This window comes from Pagrus major, chromosome 5 (assembly GCF_040436345.1).
Source record: "Pagrus major chromosome 5, Pma_NU_1.0".
Classification (NCBI taxonomy): Eukaryota; Metazoa; Chordata; class Actinopteri; order Spariformes; family Sparidae; genus Pagrus; species Pagrus major.
The window spans coordinates 16,821,369-16,840,470 of record NC_133219.1 but is presented as its reverse complement, the minus strand read 5'-3'; the positions used below and the strand labels follow the sequence as shown (position 1 = coordinate 16,840,470).

The following is a 19,102-nucleotide window of genomic DNA, read 5'->3' as shown; positions in this document are numbered from 1 at the left end:
ACAGTTAAAAAATATACGATAAAGAATAAAAGATTTTTAAAAAGCAATAAAATAAAATATTGCACGTAAAAGTATGTTGAAAAAAGGTTAATAAGAGTATAATAATAATAATAATAATAATAATAATAATAATAATAATAATAATAGCAACAAGTAAAATGTAAATAAAAATCAATATAAACTATGGATAAAAAGTATATAGGGTTATGATAAAAACAAAATAAATTCAAATAAGTATAAATAGAGCATAAAAATATAAGACACTGCATATAAGCCAGACAGCTTAAGTATACGTTGAATAACTTTAGTACCTTATTATAATAATAATAATACTGAGCCTATTTTCTAATTTTAAATTGATTTCGATCTTTATTTATCTATTTTTCTGACACTGGTGATATTACTGGTGATCTTCTGGCACATGTACCGCCAAACAACCCCCGTGTCAGCCTCTGCCACAGTTTGAACAAAAGAAAAGACAGGATTGGTCATTCTTTCAAGGGTTGGATAAAACGAGCACCGTGATTGGTTGGCCGTTCTCCATTTTTTTTTTTTGGCAAGAGAGGGCCGGACCGAGTCGAGCCCGTCAATGGACGCCCTCTGTGATTGATCAGTAGTAAAAAAGGACGTACCTGCTGCCGGCGGGACCGCCTGTACAGCCAATGACGTCGCGCTGTTCCGGGAAGGGGCGTGGCCTCTTGTCATTCTTTAGAAGCCGGCGTTTCCTTACCGGCATTTCAGTATTGCCCCGTGAAGGAGACGCACAGAGTTGTGCTATTTATTTATGTATTGTAGTTTCTTTTAAATTATTGGGAGCCAAACATGCTCGGCCTGTGCCTTTACGTCCCTGTGTCTAACTCGGACCCCATTGAAGTGGAATATTTTGAGTCTAACGGACTGCCGTCGGAGCTGAAGTCCCTCTTTAACAAATTGAGCGTGTTCCTGCCATCCCAGGAGTTCTCAACTTACCAAAAGTGGCGAAAGGTAAGGAATAAAAATACTTAATGTTAACTTTTAATGCTTTGTATGTCACCGCACAGACTGTTTAGCATCTACAATCACCTAACTGTGTCAATCCCATTACTTTGACCGGCACTAAAATCCTTTCTTTCCGGGCGCCGTAAGAATTAGCATGGGGTTGTAAAAAGCCTTACGACTAGGCCGCAAGTTACCGGCGTCCAGAAAAGTCGCCACGAGAGCACCTTTATATCCATTTTTAGTGGAAAAACATTGCTATTATTGTTGACACATTGTTAACGTAACATTATTGTCTTTAAAGGTCATATAGCTGATATTTTCCGTCCATTTTAACTACTTTCTATTATTGAATGGGCGCGGGCAGTGTAACAGACGGTGCCGGCACAGGGAAAATCCACCCTAAAAAGGAATTTGTGCTATGCTAGGCTATTTGAGTTAATTTCGGAAGTAAGGACAATTATCAAAATCACCCGCTTCTTCTCCGAAAGTGAAAGGAGACAGTTCATATAAGATGAATCAATGCATGAAAAATTACAATAATAATAGGTAAAAAAAAAAAAATCTCAAACTTTAGTATTTATTTTATAAAGTTGTGAAATTCTGACAAGACTCATTACTTTGCGCAGACAGTGCATGTTGCATTTTTATTTCCTCTCAGGATCGTTTAAGTCTTAGCTTGTTGTTCATACATGCATCTTGCTGAAACCAGAAAACTGGCGAGGTGACCCTTGATTTTTGTCCTGAAAGATTGACCTGGGCTGTGACTCATGCTCCTTCTGCAACCAACTGGACAATGGCCTGTTGTCCTGTTGGGATTTTTATTATTTGCACTCAGCTGAAGTCCACATTAATGCTCATGAACTGATGGCAGTGCAATGATATTCAGTATTTTGCCATTAACTTCTAAGTTAGCGTCTTATGCTTCCAGCAAAGCCAGCTGCCCCATTTGTTGTCAATACAGCAGCTGCAACAATTTCGCTCTCTGGGAAATGCAAACTTTTATTTTAAGTACACAAACACTGACCAAACCTGTTTCTGACTACAGAAATGGCATAATATAATAAAATGATGTCCTTTTGACCATGTTACGGGTCACATTTATGCACCCATGCAACTAGTTCAGTCTGAGCTGCAGATGCAAGCAAAAGTGTATCATTACTGGCTGACAGTCATATGCCTGCACTGTGGGCAGTGGGTCAGGTATCAGTGCTGGATAGCAGGCTGGAGGACTGCCGGTGTCCTCGTCTCATTTTAGCTCAGGTGGTATGAGCTTAGACTGGATTAAAGCAGTTGGCGGGTCGACCTGCAGTTGAGGTCAAAGATAGACCTGAGTGTTACTACCTAATACCCCCCACACACACACTCCCCGGTTCTGCAGAAATGGACGTCATCCCAGTCATTCAAGACTGCCAAGAGCGCGGTGGCTTAGCAAATTGGTCGTGATGCTGTCCAGTGGGGTCATGAAACACAAGCCAGGGCAACTTCTAAGTCTCCAGTCATATTTTAGACTGTGGATTCAGCAAAGGGACATAGAGTACATTTCATAACTTGCTGTACCTGTTTCATAAGCCACTGCTAAATTGTGTCAGAACAGACAACTTCTCTGCATACCACTGTAAATTGTCATCTGCTGTTAACACTGTTTATCCTTGAAACTATTTAAAACGATGTAACACCACACTATATGTGCATCTTTGAGTCAATGAAATGTCATTCTTTGTTCTACATCTGACATTGACTTATTGCCTGTATTCATTGCAGAAAACCTTAAAAGGGGAAGAAAATGAGTCAGACGGACAGCTGGACTTTGAGGAGTTTGTTCACTATCTGCAAGACTATGAGAAAGACCTGAAGCTTGTGGTGAAAAGCATCGACAGGAAGAATGCAGGTATGACACTGAGGTTTTCGTTTTGTTGCAGATGTGTTGTGCTTGCTTGGTTTCATTTCTCACCTAGTCAGTAGTTCACCCACAGTAAAAAAGTTTATCTTAAAACCTGTCTTTGTTTCCTTTCAAGGTCGTGTTGATCCTAAGGACTTCATGCAGTCTCTTCAGGACCTCGGTGTGCATATTTCCCCACAGCATGCGCAAAAAGCCCTTAAGAGGTAAATTCACTCATCCATTTAATCCACTGCAACCTTGGATTGTTTAATTAAGGGGCTCAGTATCTTACTTTTGTTCTCTTTTATTAAAGCATGGATAAGAATGGAATGATAACTATCAGCAGTAAAGACTGGAGCAACTACCCCATGGTTGAGAAGACGGAGAACATTCCTGAGATCATCCTGTACTGGAAACACTCCACGGTTAGTTCAGCACTGCACTGAAACCACGATTATTGCCCTGAAAGGAACACATGTAGAGACAGCTGAGCTGTAACAATACAGCTATTTCACTACCAGAACCTTAACAGGGAAGATGATCATCATCATCATCAATCATTGGTTCAACAAATCTGAATTAATGTGGACAGAGCGAAAAGAAACATTGTTGGTGTTACGTAAATTGTCAGATGTCCTTATTTCACACAGTCTCAGAGCAGATAGCGGTATCAGGGCATCTGAGAATTGTATCACTTGGACTGAAGCTAATCAAAGTGCATGGGGCATTGCACCTTTGTCCTGACTGGAAAAGCAGGTCAATTGAAGCACAATTCCCTGAAAGGCTACATCAGCTCAAGTTGTGCGTCAGCAATTAAGCTCTATTAGGCTATGAAAGGACCCGTGGTCCCATTCCAGAAGGATTATGTTGGAAGGATTTGTCGAATGGCACTCTGTTATGTAAAAGGGAGCAGCGGTCAATCAGAGCAGGTGGAGACTGAAGCAATATAGCACAGTTCTTGCTAGAGGACTGTGTGATCTTGGGGGGTGTTCAAGTTATTCCAATGCTGTGCCATCTAATGAGTCCAGTAGCCTCGACTTTACGCCGAGGAGACACTAACAGGCTGACCCAAGGCCAAGAATAGAGTTGGAGTACCCCTCTGGGAGGCCAAGCAAAACGCAGCCAGATGACTGATGAAACATGAGCTGCTGGGTCATCCGAGTTTTTAAAAAAAATCTGATGTTTAATGCTCTGTGTGGTCACATGTTAGGCCACACAGCACAACCTGAAACTTACTACCAGCTATTTATGACTGGTGGGCAAAGAATCAAAATAAGTCTTCTCAGAATGAGGTGCAAAACAAACTGCAAAATGTCTCGTAGAAAGATAATTGCCATTCAGCTCAGTGAGGAAAAACTTAGATTTCTATTTTTATGATATTAATTATGCATTTTCTTCTTCTTTTTTCAAGCTTTTAAAATTCTGACTCCTGTTAAAGGTGACCAGAGTTGGCAGAGATCCAAAACTGCAGGTTCAGACAGATCCAGTGTTAACCCATGTCCGTGCTCTTCTCCTGACCTAAATCATCTTGTCTCCTTATGGACATGCGCCTTCTGCCCTTTGAAATTTGAGCTTAAAGTTTAATAAGGCAAAGCTGTGCAGTGTGCCCATAATTGACCATTGAGATCAATTAAATATTGACCTATACTGTGTAGTCTGTAAAAAAACCTGGTGCTCAGCGACAGACAGTTTGACCGTTACCGTGGCAGGGGGGCCTGGTGACGCATGTTTGCCTGCCACACAAGGCCGCTGTCATGTGCTGTGACAAGAAACCTGTTCAGAACGGTACACATGCGGCAGTATTCAGTGCTACATGTGAAGGTTTTAACTGGCTAAGTGGATGTTTGGATAATATAGGTTCTTTGACCGCAGCTGGTGACAGTGAAGATGAACAAATAAAAACAAAATAGAAATGGTTTTACTAAAAACTTTTTTAAGTTGTCCACATGACCTGAAAACACTGACTTCTTCTATTCTTTGTCATGTCTTCCTGAAGTGAAAAGTTATTTCAAGATCTACTGTGTTCCTAACAATAATGTCTCTGTCCCTGGCAGATATTTGATGTGGGTGAGAACCTGATGGTGCCTGATGAGTTCACCATAGAGGAGAAGCAGACTGGGATGTGGTGGAGGCACCTGGTCGCAGGTGGAGGAGCTGGAGCTGTTTCAAGGACTGTCACTGCCCCCCTGGACAGACTCAAAGTCATGATGCAGGTAATTGAGCTTGATTAAATAACAGTTTAAAACTCATTTTAAAAGTTTTACTTAAAATGAAAACTGGCACTGACATGGGGGAAAGTATGTGAAATATGACTTGAATTTCCAGGTCTTGGGGAGTTTGGGAACTGGACAGTGTGTTGAGGAAGTCATGGAAACTCTTATCTTACTCACTATTTGCAAGGGTGGTGGGTTATGTGACCCACTTTTTCAGCTGTTTTGCTTTGTGACCCCTCCATAATGCACATCATGCTAAAACATAACAAACTCTGAAATAGAGTCCAGAGATTTAAACTAAAAAAATAAAACTTTGGATAAGGGGATGTTAATGAGATTCGCCTTGAGGCGACCATGCAAGTGGCACAGTCAGTTAGTCATGAAGAAACTTGGAATAAATTGCTCAAGATCAAGTTGCATAACGGTCATAAACAAGTTAATGTTTAATAGACAGTGTGTAAGAGCGCGGGGCTGGAGTCCAGGGGCTGGTGATGTGTCAAAGCCAAGCTATACCACCGACCAATGATGGCTCACATGCGAGCGTCACACCCTCTGCTGTGTAATCCTCACCGTCATCAATGAGATGAAGGTCTAACTGTTCACAATCAGGATGTGTGTCAGTGGCCCCGATTTGCGTCAGTTGCTAGGTGGAAGGTCAACTTTGAAACAATCTTGTTAACTTTGAGCCCTATCGATTAGGAGTTATATGCTTTAGTTGTTTTCCCATCAAATAATTGATGCCCAATTGGGCTCGTTTTTGGGTCCAAAGACATCTTGGCCTACAGCCAGAAAAATCAAGTCAGATTTCCAAATTGTAGTAGTTTGTCCCCTGCCAATGTAGACACAAGTTTAGAGCCGCTTGTGGTCAAACATTGATTTTATATTTAATTGATTTCTTCTTCCTTGTCAGGTTTATGGATCCCGGACCAACAACATGTGCATCATGTCTGGGCTGATGCAGATGATCAAAGAGGGTGGTACAAGGTCATTGTGGCGAGGCAACGGTGTGAACATTATCAAAATTGCCCCCGAGTCGGCCCTCAAGTTCATGGCATATGAGCAGGTATGACACGTCACTCATTCTGTGAACTGCATTTGTGATGCTCCGTGTTCTTGATGAACATTCACTAATCTATTTTCTTTCTCGGCTTCTCCAGATTAAACGTTTAATTGGCAGTGATAAGGAGACTCTGAGCATCTTGGAGCGTTTGGTTGCCGGGTCTCTGGCTGGAGTGATCGCCCAGAGCACAATCTACCCCATGGAGGTGATTATCACTTTAATTACACATGCGCTACAGATTAAAGAGGCATTAAGAAACCTTATTCATGACTTGAAGCATTGCAGTGAAATGAAACATTTTTCTTCACTGAATCTGTCCCCAGGTCCTGAAAACTCGTCTTGCTCTGAGGAAGACTGGGCAGTACACCGGTATCTCAGACTGTGCCAAGCAGATTTTCAGGAGGGAAGGACTTGGAGCATTTTATAAAGGCTACGTCCCCAACATGCTGGGTATCATCCCTTATGCAGGCATCGACCTAGCAGTGTACGAGGTGAGCAGTCACTACTACACAAACTGTTATCCTGTAAAACCTCTGTGGGGTTATTTTTACTTTTCTGCATTCTTAAGCCTTAATAGTATCGGTCTGGGCTTCCATTTCATCAGCCTGCTAAAAAAAACTCGGCACATACCATTCTTCATACCTCAACCTCTAATCAGAACAACAATGTTAATCTTTTCAGCTATAAACTCACTATGTTTAAGGTTTTACTTGCTTTTTAACTCTACACACTGATAAAGCAAACACCTTTTATATTAGGAAAGAAAGGAGGGAGTATTGTTCAGGTGGCATTAGAAAAAAGCTAAGAGTTTGTAGTGAAATATCTTACCTCACTACTTTAAAAATGGCACCAAACACATGTCTTAGTTGCATAATAGACTCTGAATGACCAAATGATGTAATACTGAGGGGAAAAAACACAACATAGTTTAGAGAATTAGTTTTTAATGTCGTACATTTCCCCCCCTCAGACGCTGAAGAACAGCTACCTGCAGAACTATGGCACCAACAGCACTGACCCTGGCGTGGTTGTCCTGCTGGCCTGTGGCACCGTGTCGAGCACCTGCGGTCAGCTTGCCAGTTATCCTCTGGCTCTGGTTCGCACCCGCATGCAAGCACAAGGTGAGGCCTCAGACCTCTGATCTTTTTTGTCTGCATTAATAAGACTACTGTACAGTATGGGATGAATGGTTGAACACAGATACTAAATTCACTGATGCCGACAATAAATTGTCTAGATATCTGGTGGCTTCTCAGAAAATTGTTGTATTCTCAGGGTGGAAAACACCAAATATGTTTTTAGACCAACACAGTGCACATTGAATTGAAGGAGTTAAAAGTCATCTTAGGGTAGTAGAAGCTCCTCAAAGGACCACACCTGTTTTTTATGTTTCTGTGGTAAGGGAGGATATGTCCATAACTGTGGTTAGGGAGGGACATTCCTGTAAAAGGCATATCATAATTCAGTAATTGTACTGGCCTGATAAAAGTAACACAGAAGTTGTAAACAAGAGGGTTAAACTTTGGGCTGCAACTAATGTTGTTTTTATGATTGATTTGTTTATTTACTTCTGTCTAAACTGATGAAAAGCAATCAATTCTCACACTCGAGAACCAGAAACTGTCCGACTTTTGACATTTGTTGCATCAAAGACTTAAATGACAAACTGATATCAAAATTGGCCGTTCATTTTCTTACAATCTATTAATCTTTGCGATCAAGAGAATTTTTTCCCCTTTTTTTTAAAAAAAGTTACAAATAAGAAAGCTCGTACATCATCTCAATGTAACCTGTTTTTTTATATTTCTTTACAGCTGCGACAGAGGGCAGCCAGCAGGTGACGATGTCTGGTCTCTTCAGGCAAATCCTGCAGAACGAGGGCCCCACAGGGCTCTACAGAGGCCTGGCCCCCAACTTCCTCAAGGTCATCCCTGCAGTCAGCATCAGCTACGTTGTGTACGAGCACCTGAAGACACAGCTGGGAGTAACATCACGCTGATACTCACCCTCTCATTGTCACATGAGCACGAATGTGACAAATGACCCTCACCCCTTCAAACCCAAACAACCCAGAACTACCACCCCCCACCCCCTCTCTCCCAGGGTTAATGCTAGGGAATCCCAGGGACCCTTTGGCCCCTCTGCGGGTTCGTGGAGTCATCTCATTCTGTGAATGTCAGCTGACGAAAGACGAGAAAGGACACTGAAAGTTGGAAAAGCCAAGGTGGAGGATATGGACTCTGTGAGCTCAGGTTGCCGGGATTGTGACTGCTGCTATTTATGTTTTAAACGAGTTGTGTTGAGAGAGAAATGTGTCTGTAAATCAACGACCAAATGTTTTTTGCTCTTGCCACTATTTCGTGTTTTGTTGCCTGAGCAAACGTCCTTTTGTTCATGTTAGTGTGACATTGCAAGCTTTTGTCAGTCAGTAAAACATGCTTGTTAAGTTAATTCTACTTAAAACACTCTTACAGAATACTTTTACATGGCAGATATAGCATTAATGAGTTATTTGATAAGTCTTACTCTTTACCAGTTCTGCCTGTAGGAAGAAATGATTGTGTTCCTAAGTGAGAGGATTTTGCACATGTGAGTTTGAGCTCTCTCCACCCCTGCCCTGAATGAATGACTATGGAGTATTTATTTCCATCCATCCTGTATTTATTGTTTTTATTGTCTAGATAAGAGAGGAGGTATAATTCTGCATGTGTCAACTGTGCAATTTAACTTAAAATGCAGTCTGACTATATTCAGGTAGGGAAACTGTAACCAAGCAACAGCCTTAACACGTGGCTATCAAACACTAAATGTAGTTGTCTGGTGAAATGTTGAAAGGAGAGTTGGACTGCCATTGCAAACCGCTTCAGATTATGTCTGTTAATGTGTGGGACAGGTATAAATGTCTTAATGTTCACCTCAGGCTGAAGGACAGATTATTTAATTAAGAGAGCACACATGGTTTGTTTTTGGGGTTTTTTTCGTTTCACAACATTTATACTCTGGGAAAAACAAGGGCTTTGAAAAGATGGGCAACAATGCACTTTAATCAATGCTGGAAGGGCCTTTTGAATGTCATATCAATTCAGGTATTAAGATTTAATTCTTTTGTAAAGAAATGAGTTTTAGTATTGTTTTAATGGACCATTTTGATGCAAATAAATGCAACTACTTGTAATGTCGAGTCTGAGATTTCTTTCTTTTGTAAAGAATTAAGTCGATCTAAAAGAGCTGTAAGATTTTTGTCAGGTTCTTACAGCAGATCATTGTCACTTTCATGTACCAGAGGAGTCAACTGGTGTCGGTTTAGCTTTCTAATCTGTACTGAAAGTTTTGAAATATGAATGTTGGTTTTAGGAAATACCATATTTTTCCCACATACAGGTCCAGAGGCATTGCATGTGACCAAGAAAGAAGTAGACTGGGTTTTTTTTTAAAATGTGTCCAGGGTTTTTTTTTTTCTTGTATGTGGAACTAGTTGTTGTTCAATGAAGGCAGAAACTGATGATCTCATTTGGGTGACACTTACAGTATTATCAACTATCACAAGTTTCTGACTTGTAAAGCTTCCATGTGAATAACAAAGTCATAATCACTGGAACTAGAATAATAAATCTGCTGATAGCTTGTTGCAGATATGATTATTGGTTGATGAGTAACAATAATCTGTAATACAGATATGTCGAACTAGGCTTAAGGTAATTTTGAAACCGTATCTATATTGCAGAGTTTGTCCACCAGCGAGAACTGACAAGTTTATTTTTCAACTGTAAAAGGTCCGACTCGGTGCATAACTTCGATCGATGACAGTATTGGTCTCAGAGCCTGAAAACCAAGCAAATGTGGATGACTCGTGTCAGCCAAACAAAAATGTCCAACTGAATTAAATACACATTTAACTTATACAGTGTTACAGTGTAAATGCACAGAATTCACTTCCCAACAGCGATCTTAAAGGAGTGAATGTTGGCCAGTTGTTAACACAGGAATCTTCTCTTTATTTTTATCTCTTTATTATTGTCTCTATTTTTTGAGACTTACTCTTGTGCTGCTACTTATTTCCCTCTGTACTGCTGTGTTGCCTGCCAATTTCTCCCAAGGAGGATCAATAAAGGAACATCTTATCTTATCTTATTCTTATTTCAACCATCCATCCCACATAACATGAACACAGATTGGCTACTGAGGAATTGGTTTGTAATAAAGGTTTATTGGCAGACCTGCATTTAGAAGGCTCAGTTCACCTATAGTTACAAAAAGCCATTTTTTATATCTAAATTTTGGTTTACTGTATCTGCAGAGACTCAAACACAATGGAGGTAAATGTAATTTAGTTTCTGACGTGCAGAATTGAAATATTGCAATAAATAAAACAAATTCAACAACATTTTAAAGTAAAAGTGTCTCTTTCATTCTAGCTAATTCACAGAACCATTCATAGGGATTATTTCTCACATAGCAAGTATTAGAAAGTTTTTTGACTGTGTTCTGTGAATTACTCTCTACTACTCTACTCTATCTACCTGAAAGCCTGGATATATCAATCTCTCTGCATGGATAGATACCAGCAGATGTAAAAGAGAAATATGTTTCTATTTTTCATAACTTTAGTGAGGGGGGAGGATTTAGGAGTTATGTCTGAAAAGAGAGTCTAAAAATGTTTTGCTTTAAACAAGTGAAACATTCATTTTCTGGTGAGAAATACCTCTTTCTGCCATATTAGCTGTTCCCAGAAGTTACAGGAAGTTTCTCAGGGCAGGGAAGATAAAAAAAAATACAGCCTGACTCTGTACTTATAAATAAATTACAACAATAAAATGGCTGACTTATTAAATGGTGTTGTCAGGACAGACATTATAATCACAAAATATTCAGTACATTTGTATCATTATTGTGTGACCTTGAGAAGTTATTAGGTACAGAAGCCCTAAAGTACGGAAGCCCTAAAGGGCCATGCATTCATACATTTTATTTCCTCCGTTTTCCCGTTATAACGAGTTAATTTCATTTGTTTTCTCGAGATCTCGAGTTATTATCTCGAAATAACAACTGCTGTTTTCCCGAGATAACGGGATAATTTTCTTGAGATCTCGAAACTTTGTTTTCCCGAGATAACGATATAATTAATTCGAGATCTCGAGATAATGACTGTGATATGACAGGCCTGAGATTATGGAGACGCCCGGGACCTCGTAGCTGGTCAGCTATGTAGTTAACGACGACATCAGGCTCACTTAGATTGCGCCGCCGATGTAGCTGAAGCCTTGCTAACCGTCTTTTTAGATTATGCCCACTAATGTGTATATTATCTGTAATAGCAAGGCATAATGCTATTTCAGCCTGTGTCAGGCCTTGATTGAAAATATATGTGACGCGGTGATCGATATGCTCCTGCTCCTCTGACATTGCTACACTGAATGATGTTTCCTGCAATGATTTAATATACTACACTATCATTTTGTTTTCTCAAGATCTCAAATTAATTATATCGTTATCTCGGGAAAAATACAAAGTTTCGTTATCTCGAGATCTCGAGAAAATTATCCCGTTATCTCGGGAAAACGGAGGAAATAAAATATATGAATGCATGGCCCATGCATTCATACATTTTATTTCCTCCGTTTTCCCATGGTAACGAGTTAATTTCATTTGTTTTCTCGAGATCTCGAGTTATTATCTCGAAATAACAACTGCCATTTTCCCGAGATAACGGGATAATTTTCTCGAGATCTCGAGATAACAAAACTTTGTTTTCCCGAGGTAACATATAATTAATTCGAGATCTCAGATATGACTGTGATATGATAGGCCTGAGATTATGGATGACTTAATATACTATACTATCCTTTTGTTTTCTCAAGATCTCCAATTAATTATATCGTTATCTCGGGAAAACAAAGTTTCGTTGTCTCGGGATCTCGAGAAAATTATCCTGTTATCTCGGGAAAACGGCAGTTGTTATTTCGAGATAATAACTCGAGATCTCGAGAAAACAAATGAAATTAACTTGTTATCACGGGAAAACGGAGCAAATAAAATGTATGAATGCATGGCCCTTTACGGCTTCCATAATTAGGCCTATTTTTTTGTTTGTTTTTTACATTGTGGAGATTGTACACAGGTCTTGAGTTAATACAGGACAGATAACAGCGGATACTTTAACAAGATGTGACTGTACACTGAACAGTAATCAGTGCAGTTATATTGTTTGTGATTGACCTTGAATTACTCATTTTAAATGTCGTTTGACTTTTTCACTTAGGGTTCAGTTCGTGTATTTTGTCCCACGCAGCCTCCCGTAGCAAAACAAGGAAGTGGCTGCATCGGGATGGACGAAATAGAACCAGACAAACAAATCATGAAATTCACATTTACTACTGTAACTAGCTACATGACTGTTTTATAAATTCCACATTTATGTCCTAGCATAGTTAAAATGTATTTGATATTGTATGTATTTGTTTTATTTTCGTAACATTAGCCAAACTAGCTATGTTGAAAACGAGGCTAAACAGTTAGCGAGCTAGTTAGCAGCGGTGCTAAGGAAAGATTATAATGGTGCAGAACATGTTCCGGACCGGGTTTCTGGTTCGGGCCACACACACACTGCTAACCTGGGTCATAACTCTGGTGCTGTTTCTGCACAACACCGGTAAGTTAATAAAAAATTCGGACAACTTTCTACTTGGGGAGGTTTTAATATCTGAAACCCCTGACAGCTGATCACATAGCGCCTAAAGCACACTTGGCTCCACCACGACAAAGGTAAATAGTAAAGTAGTAAGAGATTGGCTCATTCCAGGACGACCTGTCCAGCTCCAGATTACCTGACCCATGCAGGTCACCCTCTGTTCTTACTCAAACTCAGAATAAAACTCAAATACCTCTGCACGCACCTGAACTGGATACTACTCATGCTCCATGTTGTTTATCTGTAAATAAGAGCACAGACAGGAAAGTTGGGACATGCAGGCTATCACCTGTGTGCCTGTAACATGGAGCTTTTAAAGGGTTAGTATATGATTTAGTATTGCGCTTCCATACATCCTGATTTGTAAAAGCCTGACCAGTTTCTGGGGCCAATGTTTTCATAACAAATTTTGATATTGAAATGTGGGCCGATATACACAACACTTGTGATAAAGATATGTAATTGAGGCAGGATATTTGATAGTTTAACAATCAAATGTATCATCTAAAATGACTGAAACAGTAAACTTTGCAGGGAATATAAGCATCTTTTTCTGCACTATAATCTTTTGAAAAGGTTTTCATATCGGCGCATATCACACAGCATATACACTGATACCGATATATCTGTAATAGGTCAATCGGCCAACCTATATATCAGTTGGGCTCTAATTTTTAATATCTAGAGTCTTTCATAAGATGCCATCAGTATTAATTTCCAGACTACTTTTTCCAGAAATCAGTGGAGGGTCCCTTTAATATGTTTATATGAGAAAGCCTATCTTCCTGGTATTTGGTTATTGTAGCACTATCATGATACAGTCTTAGTGCTGTATATTCCTCGTCTGAAAGTCTATAATACAGTTATATACAATTTTCTGAACTTGCGTGGGAGCAACAATTGTCATACCCAAAATATCATTGCCTCATTATCTGTGTCCAGTGTATGACAAAACACACTTGGCTAGACTAGTTAATCTATATTGTGTGTGTTTGTGTGCAGATTTGCGGAAGTGCGAGGAGCGAGGGGAGCTGTTGCTGCCGGTTCTGTTCTTCCTCCTGGTCGTGCTGTCGGTGCTGTTATACTTTGCAGTTTCTTTAATGGACCCTGGCTTCGTTCTCACTGACACTGTTAAGGTGAGATTATCTAACAAAACTCACACAACAAAAACCAGGCAGAGACAGACTTCATGAAAGGTGAAAAGGTATTTTTGGCTTGTGTATTGCACTACAACTGACTCTAGTTTTCCACCAGCATATAGAATCACTTTGTGCTTTCAATTACTTGACATGTATATTATAAGGCAACTAAAGCAGTAATAATGCAACTTTGACGAAATATTAACCAGATTTTGTCATCCTAGATCACTTTTTTAAATTCTATGGAAGTTATGGTCCCATGTGATGAGAAGTAAAATGTGATTTTAAGTAAAAAGAAATAAAACATGCAACAACATGATTTAGTCCTTTAAGTCAAGGTGACTTGGCTTACGTGGGTGGCATGCGCGTATGTGTGTGCGCACGTGTGACCCACATCAGTCTGTGTTTTGCAGGGTGTTCAGGGTTCACATGAGGAAATGGAGTCGATGATCCCTCAGACTTCGACCCCTCGGCTGCGGCGCTGCGGATACTGCCTGCTGCAGGTAACCAGCTGCTGCCAGCTGCCAACCTACGCTCGCTGTGTGTTCGTGTTTGTTAGTGACGTGTGTGATTTCTCAAGTTTGTATAGTCACATATTTGTTCACTGTGGTGGAACATCTAGTTGCATGATGAGTCAGTACAGTCAGTCAGGCTGTAAAGGACATTAACGGAAACCTTTTTGAACATACTGCTTGTTTTTACTGCTCCTTTCTTTCTATGTATTCTCTGAATTTAGATTTGTGCTTGTTCACATCATATTTTCTCCTGCTTGTCAAAGGCACTAATGTGGGTTATAAAATGTAATTGCGTGCGATTTCAGGTTGCCAGGTGATGTTCTACTCTAAATTAAAAGCAGGGTTATTATTTTATTTATAGCTAGGAAACATGGTTAGGAATAGGCAAGCATTGATTTATGGCAAAAACTAAAATGAAAGAATCCTTTTTCATTTGTTAATACACCCATAAATTTCCTGCTACTTATCTGGGTCCATGTTGTGTTAATCATTTTATTTGTGTTGTTAAGGATTATAGACTGAATCACCGTGACACCGTGGCAACAGCAACAGTTACTTCCTGGTAGAAAACTGGCCTTTGAACTGCATTGTGGAGACGTGCTATCGGCACACTTTAATTGTGTTGTTATTTTCAGCTGTAATTATAAAATTGAAACATAACATAAACATAAACACGGTGGGCCGCCCTTTCTGGCATTTCTGCTGTGCTTATTTTTAGTACTATGTAGCTTTGCTAGTGTCTTTGATAGGCTATGTAACTAACTGTGCTTCTTGGACCAACTGCTAGTTTTAGGTAAACTCCTTTTTAAACACTTTTTTTAGTCTGTGGCCCAAGAGGTAAAAATTAAGTCTCCAACCAAACGTAAGTGAAAGTGTTGTTATTAATAAAATGTGACAGCATCAAACATGCATTTTAGATTAATAAGATGAATACACTTTGAAATAGCATCTTTAAAAAAGACAATTAAATTGTATGCGTGATACAGGAGTTTTCTTCCCTGAAGTTATTGTGAACAAACATTGGGATTCGGGATGTGATATTAAAAAAGTCTTTAAAAAAGTTTTATATTTAATTTGTTGTAAGTCTGTAGAAACCCTGGTGTCTGCACAGGATGCGTTCAGGCACAATACGGAGTGTAGGTCATCTGCATTTTGGCAGTGCTGTGTGTTCTGGGCACAGGGTGACCTACACAATAGTGTTGTGCCTGAATGCATCCTATGCAGACGCTGATGGAGTACTGAAGCTGCTGCTGTGCTGGTGATGTGCCTGCCACAATGTCAGTGTGTATTTTTTAAAAATATAACCGAGATGGCATCTATTTTAGTATAAGAAAGATGAAAGAGCGGTTTGAGTTTTCCCATTTAAAGTAGCCTCTCTCACTCTCTCTTTTTCTCCCTCTGTCTTTTTCTTCCCAAGCAGCAGCCTATGAGAGCGAAGCACTGTCAGACATGTAAACGCTGTGTTCGTCGCTTCGACCACCACTGCCCCTGGATCGAGAACTGCGTGGGGGAGAGGAACCATCGCTGGTTCATCGTCTACCTGCTGGTGCAGCTGCTCGCTCTGCTGTGGGCTCTTCACATCGCCCTGTACGTCTGCGCCCCCCCCCCCATTGATCAAGTGATTTAGAGAATAAACTAACCTGTTTACATTTGATAAACAGGGGCTTTAATGTGTTGCTTAAGTGAAATTCCAAAGTTCAAGTGACCCTTGGTTTAGAAATCAATCCTGCAGGCTCTAAGCTGAAGGACCTGAACTGCTAGTTAGAAAAACTCATGTCTTGGAGGCAGATATTAACTTGTTGAGCCAAAGAACAACAAAGAACTCTTTGGTAATCACTGCGGTGAAAGCTGACATGTATCCAAATAAATGTTAGGTAACTCTTGATAACATACATACAAGTTCAGTCAATTTGCGTTCAAAGAAAGAAAAGGTGCAACAAATTTACAAGGCAAGGTTAAAAATCTGCAATATAGACATAAAACATAACAGGTAGTAATGTACACCCAAAAAGCTTAAATTGTAAAGGCAATCTCGATATTAAGACGGTGGCTCTTCCACAATAAGGGGCTACGACAGCAAAGGCTTGATCAGTCTTGTGCTGAAGAGCTTCAGGTCAGAAAACCTCTAGTCTTGAAGAAGAAGCTGTAATTTTTTAATCATTTGCAAGTTAATTCAATAATTTTACTTCTCTAGGAAAACAATGTTATTCCACTGAGCAAGGGCGGAGAATGACCCAGAAAATAAACTTCACCACCGGTTATATAACCACTATTGTTTATTTTTCAGGTCTGGCATCTCGTCCAGTATCACCTGGGAGCTGTGGTTCAGGGTGAACGCGTTCCTGTTGGCGGCGTCGGGCGTTGTCGGTGTGTTCTCTGTGGTGGTGGGGCTGCTGCTGGGCTGCCACCTCTACCTGGTCTCCATCAACTGCACCACCTGGGAGTTCATGTCACGTCACAGGATCGCATACCTGAAGAACTGTGAAAGCGAGGAGAACCCTTTTGACCGTGGCATCTTCTGTTTTGTTTGTAAGTTGGTTTGTCAGCAGGATTTTCCCAAAACTTGGATGGAGGTTGCATCTCGGCCCAGAATAGACCCCATTAACTGTTGGTGCGGATCTGAATAAAGGGACAGATCCAGAAATGTTTTTCTAAACCTTCTTTAACATTGCAAGACAGGGCGTTTTTTAAGCATTTTTGTTAATTTCTCAGGGAATAATGCATCTTGATTTTAAAAAACATGGCATGTTTCGATGGCTGGTATCTATAAGTTAGTCCAGTGATTGAGACCCAAATGAGGAGTCACAAGATCAATTTGAAAAGTCTTGAAGAAGAAGTCTTAATTTTTTGAATCATTTGCAAGTTAATTATTCAATAAATTAACTTCTCTAGGAAAAAAATGTTATGTAAATAGAGCAAGGGCGGAGAATGACCCAGAAAATAAACTTCACCACCGGTTATATAATCACTATTGTGTATTTTTCAGGTCTGGTATCTCGCCCAGCGTCACCTGGGAGCTGTGGTTCAGGGTGAACATGTTCCTGTTGGCGGCGTCTGGCGTTGTGGGTGTTTTGTCTGTGGTGGTGGGGCAGCCCATGTAGTTAATCAAGGTCTGAAAGAGGAATGTAGACCATGACAACTATCACAAAATCTATCACCAGAGCAACAATTACCAGACTTGTGACGAGAGAGATAATCTTGATGATGTAACTCCAGCATGTCTTCCAGTTGTTGAAACTGCCTCAGATGTCATGCTGATAATCCTCCTGAGTGAGACGCCGCCATTTTTATACAGATTTACTAAATGTCAACAAGCTGGCGTGAGCTAGCTATCAAAACACTATTTAGCATACCTTTATACATGAACTATTAAGACTTTTTTTTTCTTCTTTATGCTAGAGGTGGGCACACTGGCCAAATACCCACAAAACTAATTCCCATTAGCCTCAGGTGTTTAATGCTAATTCACAATTGTTGGTAAGCTAACAAAGTAAACTAACATTTACAACGAGGTAAACATCATTCCTGCCAAACATCAGCATGTTGGCATTATGTTTGTGAGCATGTTAGCATGCTAACTGTGGCCTTTAGCTTAAAGCACCGAAATGCTCAAAGAGCTGCTAGCATGGCCGTAGTCAAAGTAGTCCAGATTTGTTTGTGCGGGTGGTTTGACTGTGTCATACTCTCCCGGTGTGTGTTTCCCTTTACGGTTTGACAGAACAGAATTGTAGTTAATTATTTCCTGGCTGTTTTGTTAAAAGAAAAAAGAAAACTTCTGATTGAAAATACATTTTTTTCCTCAGGTCTGGTCACCACTTTCTCTTCTGCAGATGTTTCTGTTGTTGCCTTGTGACAGTGTGGTGACCCCACGCTATAACACTGACTGCCTTTATGTCTTTTGAAATGAATGTCTTGTGCCTTTGGTTTAATATAACTTGTATATTAATGTAAGTAATTATTTTTACTGTTATTATTAATTAATTTAACTACGAGAACACTGAGAGCCAAATATTTTACATTTTTTTACTGTATTTGTTCTGTTTGTATTTATTGACAACAAGATTACATTAAAACACTGATGATATGCATTTTGTTTATAGAGTACATCTGTACAGACTGACATTCCTAGTCAGGATGCTTCACATACATACATAAATACAGTACTGACACACAAGTAACATGTAATATTCAGCAGCATAAACTTAAAGTGCTACAGCAGCTAAATCAACACTGGCTTGCTGTCCCGTTACATTTTACTTATTCAGCTGAGAACCTCGTCCAAAGCATTACAGGGACACTTCGGCCATGAGTGGACATACAGGCCTTCAGGAGACTGAAACTTGTAACTTTTCAGTTTCAGGACAGTAGTCTGATTTGTTTGAAGAGTAACTTAACACCCCATTACAGCTTGAACACGCCTCCTTCACATATTTAAAAAACGCTTGATGAAAAGCGCCTCACAACTCTGACAGATAATTTTTCCTTTACATATGGGAGTAAATAAATGACAAAAGAACTACGTGAGCACTAAAACTCTCTTTCATTTTAGGAAATCTGGGGACGAGGACAACAAACTGACAAACATTAAAGGAGTAACAGTTACGGTCCAGTGATTGAGGCCCCAATGAGG

The 19,102-nt window shown here is 39.9% G+C and overlaps 2 protein-coding genes across 3 annotated transcripts; both read left to right on the top strand.

Annotated features, from left to right (window-relative positions):
• The first annotated feature begins 739 nt into the window (after positions 1–739).
• Positions 740–9,305, top strand: slc25a25a (solute carrier family 25 member 25a). The gene is made up of 10 exons (XM_073466295.1): positions 740–984; positions 2,740–2,866; positions 2,994–3,081; positions 3,171–3,282; positions 4,912–5,070; positions 5,981–6,133; positions 6,228–6,335; positions 6,454–6,621; positions 7,101–7,251; positions 7,945–9,305. The coding sequence occupies exons 1-10, from the start codon at positions 823–825 to the stop codon at positions 8,127–8,129; spliced, it is 1,413 nt and encodes a 470-aa protein (XP_073322396.1). The 5' UTR covers positions 740–822; the 3' UTR covers positions 8,130–9,305.
• A 3,173-nt stretch (positions 9,306–12,478) lies between these two features.
• zdhhc12a (zDHHC palmitoyltransferase 12a) lies at positions 12,479–18,560 on the top strand. Of its 2 annotated transcripts, XM_073465465.1 has the most exons (6): positions 12,479–12,779; positions 13,821–13,954; positions 14,371–14,460; positions 15,893–16,059; positions 16,760–17,001; positions 17,459–18,560. In XM_073465465.1, exons 1-6 carry the CDS (start codon positions 12,683–12,685, stop codon positions 17,503–17,505), a joined length of 777 nt encoding a protein of 258 aa, XP_073321566.1. In that variant the 5' UTR covers positions 12,479–12,682; the 3' UTR covers positions 17,506–18,560. The 2 variants fall into 2 exon arrangements, with proteins under 2 accessions (XP_073321566.1, XP_073321565.1); XM_073465464.1 differs by having other exon boundaries at positions 16,760–18,560.
• Positions 18,561–19,102: the final 542 nt, after the last annotated feature.